General features: G+C 47.0%; 1 protein-coding gene across 1 annotated transcript in view; it reads left to right on the forward strand.

Annotated features, from left to right (window-relative positions):
• The window catches only part of LOC109923692 (nectin-1-like), a 50,337-nt gene that overhangs the window by 26,249 nt on the left and 6,612 nt on the right, over positions 1-17,476 (forward strand). Inside the window, exons 2-5 of the mRNA XM_048620544.1 lie at positions 725-1,018; positions 6,191-6,308; positions 10,080-10,231; positions 16,010-16,114. Coding sequence (XP_048476501.1) covers positions 725-1,018; positions 6,191-6,308; positions 10,080-10,231; positions 16,010-16,114 — 669 coding nt within the window. The remainder of the gene's footprint in view (positions 1-724; positions 1,019-6,190; positions 6,309-10,079; positions 10,232-16,009; positions 16,115-17,476) is intronic.

Here is a 17,476-nt window from a genome sequence, read left to right on the forward strand (position 1 = left end):
GTAACGCTTCTACTTGTTATGAATTAAAAGTCTGTCCACCTCCTCCTCGAATTTACTCAGTGTCCCAGCGTCTGCCACACTCTGGGGAGTGCATTCTACAGATTCACAACCCTTTGAGTGAAGTCATTTCCCCTTCTCTCTCTCTGTGTTAAATCTGTCTTATTCTAAAAACTATGACCTCTCTGCCCAGATTGCCCCCAGAGGAGAAAGCATCCTCTTACAGCGACTTTGAACATCCCCAGTGTGTGTGGGGGGCGGGGGTGGTGGGGGGTGGGGAGGTAGGTTTAAGGTGAGAGGGGAAAGATTTTAAAGGGACCTGAGGGGCAGTTTTTTCATGCAGAGGGTGGTGCGTGTATGGAATGAGCTGCCAGAGGAAGTGGTGGAGGCTGGTACAATTACAACATTTAAAAGGCATCTGGATGGGGACATGAGCAGGAAGGGTTATGGGCCAAATGCGACTCAGTCAGATTAAGATGTCTGCTCGGTGCAGATGAGTAGGAGCGAAGCATCTGTTTCCGTGCTGCATGAGTCTATGACGCAGACACAGGGGGAACAAGACAACTCCACACAGACAGCCACCCGAGGCTGGGTTTGAACCCGGGTCCCTGGTGCTGTGAGGCAGCAGGGCTAACCACTGAGCCACCGTGCCCAACGTGGCAGGCTAAAATGCTCTTTGAAGTGACTGAAGCAGACATTGAACTCATTTCTCTTTTATCTCTGACAGCGATTCCCACCAACGCAGCATCATCGATAACTGCCAAGGCTGGTCTCTCCGACGTTCCTGTGGCTCTGTGTACCTCGGCCTTTGGGACCCCAGCAGCTGAGATCAATTGGATATCCAGTTTCCTGGGGAACCACACCATGAACCATGTTGTAAACGGCAACAATACAGTGACTGTCTCCAGCGAGTACAAGATGACACCACGTCCTTCAGATAATGGGAAGACATTGACATGTCGCATCACTCACTCAGCAACAAACAGCACGGGTGAATACCCTGTACAGCTGTCCATCTTCTGTAAGTCTCATGTCCAAAGACAGACTATAGCTAAGAGGATGAGTATGAGAAGCGATTAACGTAGATCAATGCGATCAACGTAGATCAATGCGATCGTAGATTCCCTACAGTGTGAAAGCAGGCCATTTAGCCCATCATGAGCATCCAACCCAGAATCACCCCCCAACCTATTCCTGTTACCCACATGTCCCCTGACTAACCCACCCAGCCTGCACATCCCTGGGCACTATGGGTGATTTAGCATGGCCAATCCACCCTAACCCGCACATCCCTGTACACTATGGGTAATTTAGCACGGCCAATCCACCCTAACCCGCACATCCCTGGACACTATGGGTAATTTAGCACGGCCAAACCACCCTAACCTGCACATCCCTGTGCACTATGGGTAATTTAGCACGGCCAAACCACCCTAACCTGCACATCTTTGGACTGTGGGAGGAAACTGGAGCACCCGGAGAAAACCCACACAGACACAGGGAGAATGTGCAAACTCCACACAGACAGTCGCCCGAGGGTGGGATCGAACCCGTGTCCCTTGCGCCATGACGCAGCAGTGCTAACCACAGAGCCACTGGCCGTGCTAAATTACCCATAGTACCCAGGGATGTGCGGGTTAGGGTGGATTGGCCGTGCTAAATTACCCATAGTGCCCAGGGATGTGCAGGTTAGGGTGGGTTGGCCATGCTAAATTACCCTAGTGCCCAGGGATGTGCGGGTTAGGGTGGGTTGGCCATGCTAAATTACCCATAGTGCCCAGGGATGTGCGGGTTAGGGTGGTTTGGCCGTGCTAAATTACCCATAGTGCCCAGGGATGTGCAGGTTAGGGTGGATTGGCCGTGCTAAATTACCCATAGTGTACAGGGATGTGCAGGTTAGGGTGGATTGGCCATGCTAAATTACCCATAGTGCCCAGGGATGTGCGGGTTAGGGTGAATTGGCCGTGCTAAATTACCCATAGTGTGCAGGCTAGGTGGGTTAGCCATGGGCAATGCAAGGATAGGGTCGGGGGTGGGTCAGATTCGGAGGGACAATGAGGACTCAATGGGCTGAATGGCCTACTCCCACACTGTAGGGATTCTATGATATACTTCTAGAAAATTAGCACACACACATGTACTCTGAAACACCGCGTCTCACCCCCATGATACATGCACAGACATAAACATACAGCATATTTAAACGCTCACATGCACAAGCACACTCACATGCCCACAATCATACATACGTGCATGTACACACATATGCACATTCACTCGCACATATACACGCACATGCAAACTCACATATTCACTCGTGCACACACACACACACACTCACTCACTCACCCACATACATACACGTACATGCACACACACACACAAACATACAATACGGTCATACTCACACACAACATACACATATGTACGCGCACACACACACATGTGTACATGCACACACACACGCTCTTATATTAGCTCATACACACACACTCGCACACACATACACACACACACACAAACATATACATACGTGCACACACAAACGCACATACATGCAGACACACATGCACACACACAAACACACATGCGTGCTCACACATGCACACTCACAAACATACACGTGTGCACAATCACACACACATTTACACACATACAGGCACACACACACACAAACATACACATACATGCACATGCAAATACGCACACACACACTCACCCACTCATGCACAAACATACACGTATGTGCACACACACACGCACACACACACAGATATACATATGTGCACACACACACACAAACATACACATGTGTGCACGCACACACAAACATACACACACATGCACATGCACTTGTACACACACACAGAAACATACACATGCGTGCACACATACCACACATACAAACATACACTACACGCATACTCACACACACACACACACACATACACGCACACACAGACACACACTCACACACACACACACAAACATACACATATGTGCACATGCACACACATACACACTCTCTCACATTAGGTCATACACACACACTCGCACACACACACACTCACTCACACACAAACATACACGTACGTGCACACACACATGCACATAAACACACAAACATACACATGCAAGCACACACACACATACGTGCACACTCACACAAACACACACGCACACACACACACAAACATACACATACGCGCACACTCACACACACATCTCACACAATCACACACACACTCACACACACAAACATACACCTACTTGCACACACACAAACATACACACACGTGCACACACATGCATACACACACAAACCTACACATGCGTGCATACACACAAACATACTCATGCGTGCACACACATACGCACACACACAAAGATATGCACACGCGTGCATGCACACACAAACATACTCATACGCGTGCACACACACACACTCACTCACACACACAAATATACCCATATGTGCACATGCTCGCACACACACTCTCATATTAGCTCATACGCACACACTTGCACACACACTCACACACACAAACGTACTCAGACGTGCACACATACACACGCACACACACAAACGCACACATGCGTGCACGCACACACAAAAATACACATACACGCGCACACACACATAGTAGCTCATACACACACACTCGCATACACACACTCACTCACACACAAATATACACGTGCATGCACACACACACAAACATACACATATGTACACACATGCACACACACAAACATACACATACGTGCACACACACATGCACACACACCAAGATGCACATGTGCTCACACACACAAACATACACATGTGCACACACACACAAACATACACGTGTGCACACTCACAACACACACACAAACATACACATGTGCATGCACACACACACACACAAACATACATGTATGCACACACACACAAACATACACATGCGTGCACACACACACAAACATGCACATGTGTGCGCACACACACACGCACAAACATGCACATGTGTGCACACACACAAACATGCACATGTGTGCGTGCACACACTCGGAAAGTGTGTTAAATGTTGAAGAATTATGTACATATGGGTCCCTTTGACGTTGTTATAAATTAATTTTTGGATTATATATCTTGATGATATAGAGGTCTTTATAGTTTTCATAGAATCAAAGATTTATACAGAACAGAAGAGGCCATTCGGCCTTTCACGCCCATACTGCCAAGAATATACAACCTACACTCGCCTCACTTTCCCGCAGTAAGTGAATGTTATATCATTCCAAGTTCTCATCTAGGTACTTTTTAAAGCTTCTGAGGTTTCCTACCTCACCCACCCTCCTACGCAGTGCATTCCAGACTCCCACCACTCTCTGGGTGAAAAAGATTTTCCTCAAATCCCCTCTAAACCTCCTGCCTTTCACTTTAAAACTTTGCCTCCCCCAACCATGTTATTGACCCTTCAACTACACTGCTTTCTATTCGACCTGGCCATTCCCCATGTAATAGTCATAGAGTTATAGAGCTGTACAGCACGGAAACAGACCCTTCACATCCATGCCAACCAGATATCCTAAATGAATCTAGTCCCATTTGCCAGCATTTGGCCCATGTCCCTCTAAACCCTTCCTATCCGTGTTCCCATCCAGATGCCTTTTAAATGTTGTAATTGTACCAGCCCCCACCACTTCCTCTGGCAGCTCGTTCCATACACGCCCCACCCTCTGTGTGAAAAAGTTGCCCCTTGGATCCCTTCCAAATCTTTCCCCTTTCACCTTAAACCTACGCCCCTCTAGTTTTGGACTCCCCCACCCCTGGGCAAAAGATCTTGCCTATTTACCCTATCCATGATTTTATAAACCTCTATAAGGTCACCCCTCAGCCTCTGACGCTCCAGGGAAAATCGCCCCAGCCTATTCAGCCTCTCACTGTAGCTCAAACCCTCCAACCCTGCTTAAACTACAATGGGATGATCAGCAGATGGAGTTTAATTTAGATAGGTGAGAGATGCTGCATTTTGGTAGGGGCAATCAGGGCTGGACTTATAATCTTACACAGCTGAATCAGGTCCCTCTGTTTTATTCGCATATTATTCATAGATTAAAAATAACATTTTCTATACTTGATAACCTTGTGACAACTTGTGGAAAGTGCACAAAATTGGATGACCTGTTACATGAGACACCCTCCCACTTGCTGATGCTCATCAAAGTCACTCCTGCCTGGAGATCTGCTCTCATGCTACGCCACATTAGTGAGTCTGGTACCATCTGTACATCTCCACTGTAGTCCATCTGTGCCCACACACTGGGGCATCCATGATGACGGGGCATCTTCCTGCCCAGTCCCCACTTTAGCCTCAAGCCCCAGATCTCTGCAGCTTTTCAGCTCCGAACAAGTGAGCAGAAAGTCAATATTTTAGTCCCTGACTGTCACTCCTCATACCTCTTGCAATTTCAAGTGCTCTTTCCTTCGTCTTGAGGAAATGTGTGGAGGGCATGGAATTTCTAGCGTGCACTCGCTTCTAAGTCTTTTATCTCTAGATTTCCGAAGCATACATGAAAGTGGATAGGATGCAGCAATGTCCTGGTTATAAGTCCGTACTCCTCTGTTGTTAACACATCTGACGGCTCAGGCAGTTTGATTTTGATTTTATATAGAATCCTTGCAGTGTGGAAGCAGGCCATTCAGCCCCCATACCTGGCTACATCCTTTCGGATATAGATAGGGTTATTGGTAGTTGTCTTTTTCCTAGGATGGGGGATTTCAAGACCGGGGGGGTACATTTTCAAGGCGAGAACAGAGAAATTTAAGAAAAACATGAGGGGTCAAATTTTTTTTACGCAGAGGGTGGTTCGTGTGTGGAATGAACTTCCAAAGGAAGTTGTGGATGTGGGTACAGTTACAATGTTTAAAAGACATTTGGATAAGTACATGAATAGGAACGGTTTGGAGGGATATGGGCCAGGAGCAGGCAGGGACTAGTTTAGTTTGGGGTAATGGTCGGCATGGACTAGATGGGCCAAAGGGTCTGTTTCCATGCTGTAGGACTCTATGACTCTATTGCTCATCGTAAAGACACAAACCTAACTACTTTCTTCCATTGTGACAACATCCACTTCAATCATTGCTCTGGTTCCTTCTAAGAAGAGGGCTCTGATGTACTGATCCCATGAATTATTTTCTTTGTAGATCCACCAAAAGTGACCATAACGGGATATGATGGGACCTGGAATGTAAACACGCGCAATGTTACTGTTACATGTACCACAGATGCCAATCCTGAACCGACAAATTACACGTGGCGAGGGTAAGTCAGAAAGGAATTCACTCACTCAGACATTCATGTTGTAGACTTCCTACACTGTATCGATAATTGTGCGTTGATATACTATTTGTGATACAGGAATGTAGAATATAGGATCACAGTTAGGCCATTCGGCCCATCGAGCCTGCTCCACCATTCGATCATGTCTCTTTATGTCTATCAACCCCATTCTCTTGTCTTCTCCCTCTAACCCTCCATGTCCTTACTCATCTATCATTGAGAAACTATCTATCTCTGTCTTAAATACATTCAATAATTTGGATTCCACAGCCCTCTGTGACAATGAGTTTCAAAGATTCACCCCACTTTGGCTGAAAAAATTCCTCCTCATCTCAGCTCTAAAGGGTCGTCCCTTCACCCTGAGGCTGTGCCCTCGGGTCCCAGTCTCTCCCACTTATGGAAACATCTTCTCCATGTCCACTCTATCCAGACCTCTCAGTATTCTCTAAGCTTCAATCAGATACTCCCTCCTCCTTCTAAACTCCACAGAGCCAGAGTCCTCAACCACTCCTCATGGGAGGAGCCCTTTATCCCCGGGATCGTTTTCATGAATCTCCTCTGAACCCTCTACAAGGCCAGCACATCCTTCCTTAGATAGGATTCTGCAGAGCAGAAAGAGGCCATTCAGCCCCTTGCAACAATCTTTTGAAGGGCATCCCACCCAGATTCCGACCCTATCCCCATAACCTCACATTTCCCACGGCTAATTCACCTCGCCTGGATTACACATGCCTGGACACTGTGGGTAATTTAGCACGGCCAATCCACCCTAACCTGCACACCCCTGGGCACTATGGGATAATTTAGCACGGCCAATCCACCCTAACCTGCACATCTTTGGACTGTGGGAGGAAACCGGAGCACCCGGAGAAAACCCACGCAGACACGGGGGAGAATGTGCAAACTCCACACAGACAGTCACCCGAGGGTGGAATTGAACCCGGGTCCCTGGCACTGTGAGGCAGCAGAGCTAACCACTGAGCCACCGTGCTAGACATAATATAGCAAAGATATGGAACCCAAAACTGCCCACATTGTTCCAAATGCAGTCTGACCAGAGCCTTATACAGTACACCTCTGCTCTCGTAAACTAGCCCTCTTGAAATGAATGCTGATATTACATTTTCCTTCCTAACTGCCAACTGAACCTGCATGTTTAACCTTAAGAAATCCTGAAGTAGGACTCTCAAGTCCCCATAACCGTTTGATCCATTCAGCCCTAAGATAACGATATAGTCACGACAGGCTGCTCTCTCGTCAAACCAGCCTCGACCAAGCAGTGTTTCAGACATAGAGCTTGATAGTTGAATCAAGTTCTGCGTCAGAAATCCTGGGATTAGTTTCCACTTTGGCTGAAGTTGGGAACGAAGTAATAGTCCCAGTGGATACTTAGCCTCGAATTCCTCGTCAATGTCATCAGGCAATGGTGGAATCCACAGGTCACTCTGAAGAACTGTCCTCTCTCCCTCTCTCTCTCTCTCTCTCTCTCTCTCGCTGACCCCCATATTTAAATTACTCTGCGTTACCTGGAGGCACCAGACCTTTCCTCCCACAAAGAGACCTTGGGGCGCAGGTTCATAGCTCCTTGGAAGTGGAGTCGCAGCTAGACGGGATGGTGAAGAAGGCTTCATATCATTATTTCATAGAACCCCTACAGTGTGGAAACAGGCCTTTCGGCCCAACAAGTCCACACTGACCCTCAGAGAATCCCACTCAGACCCATCTCCCTAAGCTACACATACCTGGACACTGTGGGCAATTTCCCACGGCCAATCCACCCAAACTTGTACATCTTTGGACTGTGGGAGGAAACCGGAGCACCCGGAGGAAACCCACACTGACAGTCGACTGAGGGTGGGATCGAGCCCGGATCCCTCGTGCTGTGAGGCAGCAGCGCTAACCACTGAGCCGCTGTGGTACGCTTGCCTTTATTGGTCAGTACATTGAGTATAAGAACATAAGAAAATGGGGCAGGAGTGGTCTGGCCCCTCAAGCCTGCTCTGCCATCCAATAAGTGGACTCAGCTCCACTTACCAGCCCGTTCACTGTAATCCTTAATTCCTTTACTGTTCAAAAATCTGTCTGATAAACATTCAATAAAGTAGCCTCAACTGCTTCACTGGGCAGGGAATTCCACAGATTGGATGAAGACATTCCTCCTCAACTCAGTCCTGAGTCTGCTTCCCCTTATTTTGGGGTTATACCCCTCGTTCTAGTTTCATCTGCCAGTGGACAGAGCGTCCCTGCTTCTGTCTCATCTATTCCCTTCTTAATTTTATATGTTTCTATAAGATTCCTCTTCATTCTTCGAAATTCCGACAAGAGTTGGGATGTCACATTGTGCCGGTATAGGGCATTAGTGAGGCCACTTTTGGAATACTGCATACAATTCTTGTCTCCCTGCTATGGGAAGGATGTTGCAAAACTTGATAGCGTTCAAAAAAGATTTACAAGGACGTCGGAGGGTTTGAGCTACAGGGAGGGGCTGAATGGGCTGGGGCTATTTTCCCTGGAATGTCAGAGGCTGAGGGGTGGCCTTACAGAGGTTTATAAAATCATGAGGGGCATGGATAGGGTGAATAGCCAAGGTCTTTACCCCCAGGATAGGGGAGTCCAAAGCTAACAGGACATAGGTTTAAGGTGAGAGGGGAAAGATTTTAAAAGGGATCTAAAGGGGAACTTTTTCACGCAGAGTGGGGTGTATGTACGGAATGGGCTGCTAGAGGAAGCAATGGAGACTGGTACAATTACAACATTTACAAAATCAGAAATTACACAACACCAGATTTTAGTCCGACAGCTTTCAGAGCCTCACTCCTCCTTCAGGTGTTAGTGAGAGAGGTAGCATCAGACACAGAATTTATAAATAAAAGATCAAAGGGGCACACCACTGATGAGGATGTATTAAACAAACCTAAGATGCTGTTAAATCTTTAATCAGTTAGAAGGTTTTAATTGATTAATATGTATATGTAAATCCCTGAATTCGTTTCAAGTCACCGCCCTGAGAGAACTAAAGGTTTTATCAGTGTAAAGAAAAGGTGACATTTTAGGTCAGACAATGCATGTTAGGGTGTGAGGCCTTGTTTAGAATCTGTTTGTGTTTTGGTTTGGAGTCAGACTGGTTTTATTTCTAAAGTAGGAATTTATCAAACGCCACATCGACTGACTGTAAACAGATTCTAAACAAGGCTTCACATGTAACATGCATTGTCTGACCTAAAATGTCACCTCTTCTTTACACTGATAAAACCTTTAGTTCTCTCAGGGCAGTGACTTGAAATGAATTCAGGGATTTACATATACATATTAATCGATTAAAACCTTCTAACTGATTAAAGATTTAACAGCATCTTAGGTTTGTTTAATACATCCTCATCAGTGGTGTGCCCCTTTGATCTTTTATTATAAATTCTGTGTCTGATACCACTTCACTAACACCTGAAGGAGGAACGAAGCTCCAAAAGCTTGTGTTTTCAAATGAACCTGTTGGACTATAACCTGGTGTTGCGTGATTTCTGACCTTGTCTACCCCAGTCCAACACCAGCACCGCCACAACATTTAAAAAGGCATCTGGATGGGTACACAAATAGGAAGGGATTAGAGGGATATGCTGTCAAATGGGACTAGATTTATTTAGGATAACTGTTGGGTACGGACATGTTGGACCGAAGGCTCTGTTTTCCATGCAGTGTGACTCTAGGACTGTAAATGTGAATTTGCTGCGACTATTTTCTGTTGTAATTTGCAAGGTTACCAGAAGGAGCGGAGGTCAAAAACTCATGGGTGTTCATCAGAGAAATGAGCCCTCTGACAAATGGCAACTGGATATGTGAAGCTGCAAACGCAGTTGGGACAGGAGTGGGCCAAGTGGAAGTTGTGCTAAGAACGAACGATTTCTCAGGTACACCGTACAGCGGTCTCACGTACACCATCAGTGGCCATTCACTCTGCTAACCATGAGGGATTGTGGTCAGCGGTGGGCAATAGGCCAAACAAGAATTGGTGCATTTGGTCAAACGGAGAAGAGGACGGACTTAAAAGTCAGAATCGACACTTAGGAGGGAGTCCCAGGTATCAATGGCTTACTTCCATGCCTGTGGGCAGGGGCTCAGAGCCGCGCTGCAAACAGCAGTGACTTTTATTCACAAAATACAGTCACTCGTCCTATTCCTGGAGAGCAATCGATCTGTCACTAACGTTAGCGTTCAGAGAACGTGTGTCACATACTAAGCAAATCTTTCAAATCTGACTGTTTAGGAATCCAAACCAACTTTAACAATGCAACCTTCCTACAAGTAAGCAGATTCGAAGCTAAATCTGTGCTGCGTGAAGGCAACTAAAAGCTAACGTGGGAGATAGTAGGAACTGCCGATGCTGAAGAATCTGAGATAACAAGGTGTAGAGCTGGACGAACAGCATCAGAGGAGCGGGAAAGCTGACGTTTCGGGCCTAGACCCTCCTTCAGAAACGGTCCAGACCTGAAACGTCAGCCTTCCTGCTCCTCTGATGCTGCTTGGCCTGCTGTGTTCATCCAGCTCTACACCTTGTTATCTCGAAAGTTAATGTGTTTTCCTGACAGGACTGCATTGTGGTTTAAAGACTTCACTATCTAATTAGCGACCATGATATGGTGTATAATATCCTAAAGGATAAGAAGCTCCAAACCCCAACCCCTAATCTCAGGGGTTTGACCTAAAGTTACCCCAGCGAGTGCCCTGGTCTTCGACAAGAACTGACAGAATTTTGCATTATGACCTGTGACTGTCTGGTGACCTTTCGTTATCTTTTGGGGTTTTCTGCACCTTATCTCAAAAACTCACAGACTCGGGGATTCCTTTTTCCTCATTCATTCATCAGGACTGTGATGGAATACTCATTTCCTGCTCTGAGACATCCCTCCTACGTGTGAGCACAGTTCTCTCCACACTTTGGGCTATTCCTGCATTAACCCTCGCCATGCTGAATAATACTGGGCTGTTCATAGACTCATAGAGATGTATGGCACGAAAAAACACCCTTTGGTCCAAATCAACCATACATCCTGAACTAATCTAGTCCCATTTGCCAGCATTTGGCCCATATCCCTCTAAACCCTTCCTATTCATGTCCCCATCCAGATGCCTTTTAAATGTTGTAATTGTACCAGCCTCCACCACTTCCTCTGGCAGCTCATTCCATACACGCACCACCCTCTGCGTGAAAAAGTTGCCCCTCAGGTCCCTTTTCAATCTTTCCCCTCTCACCTTAAACCTATGCCCCTCTAGTTTTGGACTCCCCCACCCTGAGGGAAAAGGGACTGTTCATAATATCCATGCCCCTCATGAGTTTATAAACCTCTATAACGTCACCCCTCAGCCTCCGACGCTCCAGGGAAAATAGCCCCACCCTATGCAGCCTCTCCCTGTAGCTCAAACCCTCCAACCCTGGCAACATCCTTGTCAATCTTTTCTGAACCCTTTCAAATTTCACAACATCCTTCCTATAGCAGGGAGACCAGAATTGAACACAGTATTCCAAAAGTGGCCCTAACCAATGTCCTGTACAGCCCCAACGTGACCCTCCCAACTCCTATACTCAATGCACTGACCAATAAATGCAAGTGTACCAAACACCTTCTTCACCGCCCTGTCTACCTGCGACTCCACTTTCAAGGAACTATGAGCCTGCTCCCCAAGGTCTCTTTGTTCAGCAACACTCCCCAGGACCTTATCATTAAGTGTATAAGTCCTGCCCTGATGTGCCTTTCCAAAATGCAGCACCTCACATTTATCTAAATTAAACTCCATCTGACGCTCCTTGGCTCATTGGCCCATCTGATCAAGATGCCGTTGTACTCTGAGGTAACATTCTTTGCTGTCCACTACAGCCTCCAATTTTGGTGTCATCTGCAAACTTACTAACCATGTTCACATCCAAATCATTTATATAATCGACAAAAAACAGTGGGCCCAGCACCGATCCTTGTGGCACACCGTTGGTCACAGGCCTCCAGTCTGAAAAACAACCCTCTAACACCATCCTCGTCTTGTCTTTCATTACGTTTTATTCATCCCACATTATCAATGAGATCATGAAGGACATGACAGAAAGATGCGTTCCTTGTTTCACAGCCTCCTGTTTAGATAGCGGCCCTTTGGCACAGCATCGTGGGCCGAAGAGCCTGTACTGTGCCGTACTGTTTTGTATCTCCTGAATTTACACTGAGGTTAGCCATGCTGTGGAGGTTTTATTTGGCTTGGAACCTCTTGGTCAGCCTGAACGTCTCTGGGTCAGCTTATGTGTGTTCTTTCATGCAAACGTGGGTGTCCCTTTGTAGCCCAGCGTTTATTACCTCCCCTATGAAATCCTGGAGAAGGTGTAGGTGAGCTTGCTGCTTGTAGAGCACCTATGTTCGGTTCGCGACAAACAACAACACCTGCCAGCGAACCACTTCAACTCCTCCTCCCACTCCCTGGATGACATGTCCATCCTGGGCCTCCTCCAGTGTCACAATGATGCCACCTGGAAACTGGAGGAGCAGCACCTCATATTCCGCCTCGGGAGCCTACAACCCAATGGTCTCAATGTGGAATTTACTAGCTTCAAAAAATCTCCCCACCCCCGGCTTCATCCCGAGACCAGCGCCCCCACCCCCCCCTCATCCCCACCTCATTGACCTGTCTGTCTTCCCTCCCACCTATCCTCCCCTCCCTCCTCACTGACCAACTCCCATCCCAAATTCCTACCTACACTCACCTTTACTACCTTCATCCCCACCTCCTTGGATCTGTCCGTCTTCTCTCCCACCTATCCACTCCCCCCCCTCTATTTATTTCAGAGCCCCCTTCCCCCTCCCCCATTTCTGAAGAAGGGTCAACTTTTCTGCTCCTCTGATGCTGCCTGGCCCGCTGTGTTCATCCAGCTCCAAACTGTGTTCCTCCAGCTCCATACTGTGTTTCCCCAGCTCCACATTGTGTTCCTCCAGATCCACACTCTGTTCATCCAGCTCTACACTGTGTTCTTCCAGCTCCACATTGTGTTCTTCCAGCTCCACATTGTGTTCCTCCAGCTCCATACTGTGTTTCCCCAGCTCCATACTGTGTTCCTCCAGATCCACACTGTGTTCCTCCAGCTCCACACTCTGTTCCTCCAGCCCCATACTGTTCCTCCAGCTCCACACTCTGTTCCTCCAGCCCCACACTCTGTTCCTCCAGCCCCACACTGTGTTCCTCCAGCTCCACACTGTGTTCCTCCAGCTCCACACTGTGTTATCTCAGACTCCAGCATCGGCAGCTCTCACTATCTTTGCTGTTTGTATGACCTGCTGTGCAGGACGTGTGGGTGCAATCAGGTTTGAGCTCCAGGATATTGAAACAGTGACAGTGAAGGAACGGTGACATGTTTGTTGGTGGAACTTGGAAGGTATGGTGTTCCCATTCATCACCTGCCCTTGCCTTACTAGTAGAGTTTGGAAGGTGCTGTCTGAGGATCTTTGGTGATTTTCTGCAGAGCATCTTGTAGATGGTACACACTGCTGCTACTGAGCGTCGGTGGGGGAGGGAGTGGGATGTTTGTGGATGTGGTGCCAATCGAGTGGGGACTGGTTTGTCATGGATGGTGTCGAACTTCTTGAGTGTTGTTGGAGCTGCCCCCATCCAGGGCAAGTATTCCATCACACTCCTGACTTGTGCCTTATGGATTACACATATTTAGAAGAATATACCGTAAAATGAAGGCATATTTCAAATGCACTTTTCTCTTCCAAAGAGACAAAATATGTAGCTATTTCTGCACATATGCCCAAGATTACAGAATCATCACTGTATGTGCGGGGCATTAGAACTTCCTTGAGAGGATGAGAACAGCTAAAAGATTCTGATTAATTCTGTCACAAAAGCCAGGAAGTGGTTGGGGCGGCAGGGAGGCTCAGTGGTTAGCACTGCTGCCTCACAGCACCAGGGACCCGAGTTCAATTCCAGCCTCAGGCGACTGTGTATGTGGAGTTTGCACATTCTCCCTGTGTCTCCATGAGTTTCCTCTGGGGGCTCCGGTTTCCTCCCACAGTCCAAAGATGTGTAGGTTAGGGTGGATTGGCCATGCTAAATTACCCACAGTGCCCAGGGATGTGCAGGTTAGGGTGGATTGGCCATGCTAAATTACCCATAGTGCCCAGGGATGTGCAGGTTAGGGTGGATTGGCTGTGCTAAATTACCCATAGTGCCCAGGGATGTGTAGATTAGGTGGGTTATAAGGGGATGGGTCTGGGTGGGGTGCTCCCAGGTTCAGTGTGGACTTGTTGGGCTGAAGGGCCTGTTTCCACACTGTAGGGAATCTATGATGTATGGAGAGACCAACCCAATGTGCTTTGTCCTTCTGCTTGTGTTATAAGATCCATTCAGAAAATAGCTTTTTATTTTGTTATTATTCAGGCTATTTCAGAAAGAACCACATAGCTGTGGGTCTTGAGTCACATCCAAGTCAGAAAATTCCCTTCCCTGTAGGACATTAGTGAACCAGACAGGTTTTGTTAGCAATGGTTACCTTGCTGCTAATTTAATTTTAAGCTGGATTTCACCATCCACCATTATGGGATTTGATCCTAGATCTCCAATCTGATTCCACTCAATCATTCACGCTGTGATTTCACTACGGTACAAGTATCTCTTCACTCACACGGTGCTGCCTTCCCCACTGGGAACCAAATTGTAAATTCACTGCGTTTTTACTGATTTCATGGAAATGCAGTGCAAACACCATTCCCTGACATAGACAATCACTTCGTAGGAGAGTGAGAGAGGGAGAGGTAGAGGGAGAGATAGGGGGAGAAATAGGGGAGAGATAGGGATAGAGATAGAGGTAGATGGAGAGATAGAGGGAGACAGAAAGTTAGAGATAGAGGGAGAGATAGCCACTAAGAGAAAGATAGAGGGGGAGATAGAGATAGAGACAGAGGGAAAGATAGAAGGGCAGATAAAGATAGAAGGAGAGATAGAGAGAGAGAGAGATAGAGGTGGAGATCGCGGGAGAGCTAGAAGGGCAGATAAAGATAGAAGGAGAGATAGAGGGCGAGAGAGATAGAGATAAAGGGAGAGACAGAGGTGGAGATAGAGGGAGAGATAGAGGTAGTGATAGAGGGAGAGGTGGAGATAGAGGGAGAGGGAGAGATAGACACAGAGGGAGAAGTAGAGGGAGAAGTAGAGGAAGAAGTAGACATAGAGGGAGAGACAGAGATAGAAAGAGAGATAGAGATAGATATACAGGGAGAGGGAGAGTTAGAAATAGATATACAGGGAGAGACAGAGGGAGAGATAGAGATAGATATACAGGGAGAGATAGAGGGAGAGGGAGAGATAGAGATAGATGTACAGGGAGAGACAGAGGGAGAGGGAGAGATAGATATACAGGGAGAGACAGAGGGAAAGGGAGAGATAGAGAGACAGATGTAAGGGAATAGTGTAGGTTAGATGGGCTTCAGATTGGTTTCACAGGTCGGCGCAACATCGAGGGCCGAAGGGCCTGTACTGCGCTGTAATGTTCTATGTTCTATGAGAGATAGAGAGAGCTGCTGATATCCATCCATTGGAAAGTCCAGGCCAATAATTATTCCACAATTGATTGAACCACACAGCCCATGTCACCCACTTTGACTGTCGTTTTAATTCACGATGTAGGGTTGTGCATTTCAAATCTATTTTGCCAGATCTTACTCATGGACCGAACACAGTTATAATAATCACCATCGTTGTGGGAGTTCTCGTTTTGGTGCTCATTCTGCTGCTAATACGGCTGAAACGAAGAAGCCGAGGTAATTGACTCGCCTTGTTTGATATTCACTTGAGCCAAATGACTGACACTTCAATTGTATAACAGAGAGCTGGTGGCTTTTATTCCTACTCTGTCTGGTCTTTCGGTTTTACTCTGGGGATGCACTCAACGTTCTTTATTAAAATGAAGTGCACTGCAAATTGCCCACATAATGCTAACAAGTGAATCCCTTTATGCAGACCAGATCAGGAGCCCTACTCCACCTTCTCAAGGGGCAACTAGGGACGGGCGATAAATATTGGCCCAGCCCCGTCACACCCATGTCCCGTGAGTGGATCTCCTACTGGACGATCAGCTGATTTAATTCCCCAGCTACCTGCATTATGAAGCAAACTTTTCTGTATCAATTCCCCTTAGTAAAGATAGTCAATGCGTTCAAACGCTGACACTGTCCAGCCTCCAGCAAATGATCAGCTTGACCACTGGCCAACATCACAAATGTGTCATGTTCTCCTCGAGCAGTTTAACTCATTCACTCATTCAGACTTGGTGATGTAAGAGACTTATCTCCTTGATTTTAACCAACTCTGACCTTCCAGATTTACTGTGAGAGTTTAGTCCATTACTGGTGAGTTAAAGCACTCGGTATAAATACACACACTCACACACACACAGACACACACTCACTCACTCACACACACACACAGACACACACTCACTCACACACACACATTCACACACACACTCTCTCTCACACACACGCACACACATGCACACATATAAACACACAACACACACTCTCTCTCTCACACACACTCTCACACACACACACATGCACACACACTCACACACACGCACACACACTCACACACACACACACACTCTCTCACACACTCGCTCTCACACACACACACACACTCCCTCTCACACACTCTCTCATACACACACACACACCAACACACACACACTCGTTCTCACACAATACACATACACATACACTCTCTCTCACACAATCTCTCTCACACACACACACACTTTCTCACTCACACACACACTCTCACACACTCTCTCACTCACACACACACACACACTCACACACACTCACAGGCAAACACACACTGACACACACACACTCTCTCACACTCAGATTCAGACTCACTCACACAAACACACTGTCACACTCACAGGCGCACACACACACTCTCATACACTCACAGACACGCACACACTCACAGATACACACACACGTACTCTCTCTCACACACACACCCATAAACACACAAACATTCCTTCAGCAAAACACACACACATGCTCATAGACACACACAAACACACACTCAGACACTCACACACATACACATACACACTCACACACAGACACACACATATACTCTCTCACACT

The sequence above is a fragment of the Rhincodon typus genome, chromosome 47, assembly GCF_021869965.1.
Source record: "Rhincodon typus isolate 14 chromosome 47, sRhiTyp1.1, whole genome shotgun sequence".
Classification (NCBI taxonomy): Eukaryota; Metazoa; Chordata; class Chondrichthyes; order Orectolobiformes; family Rhincodontidae; genus Rhincodon; species Rhincodon typus.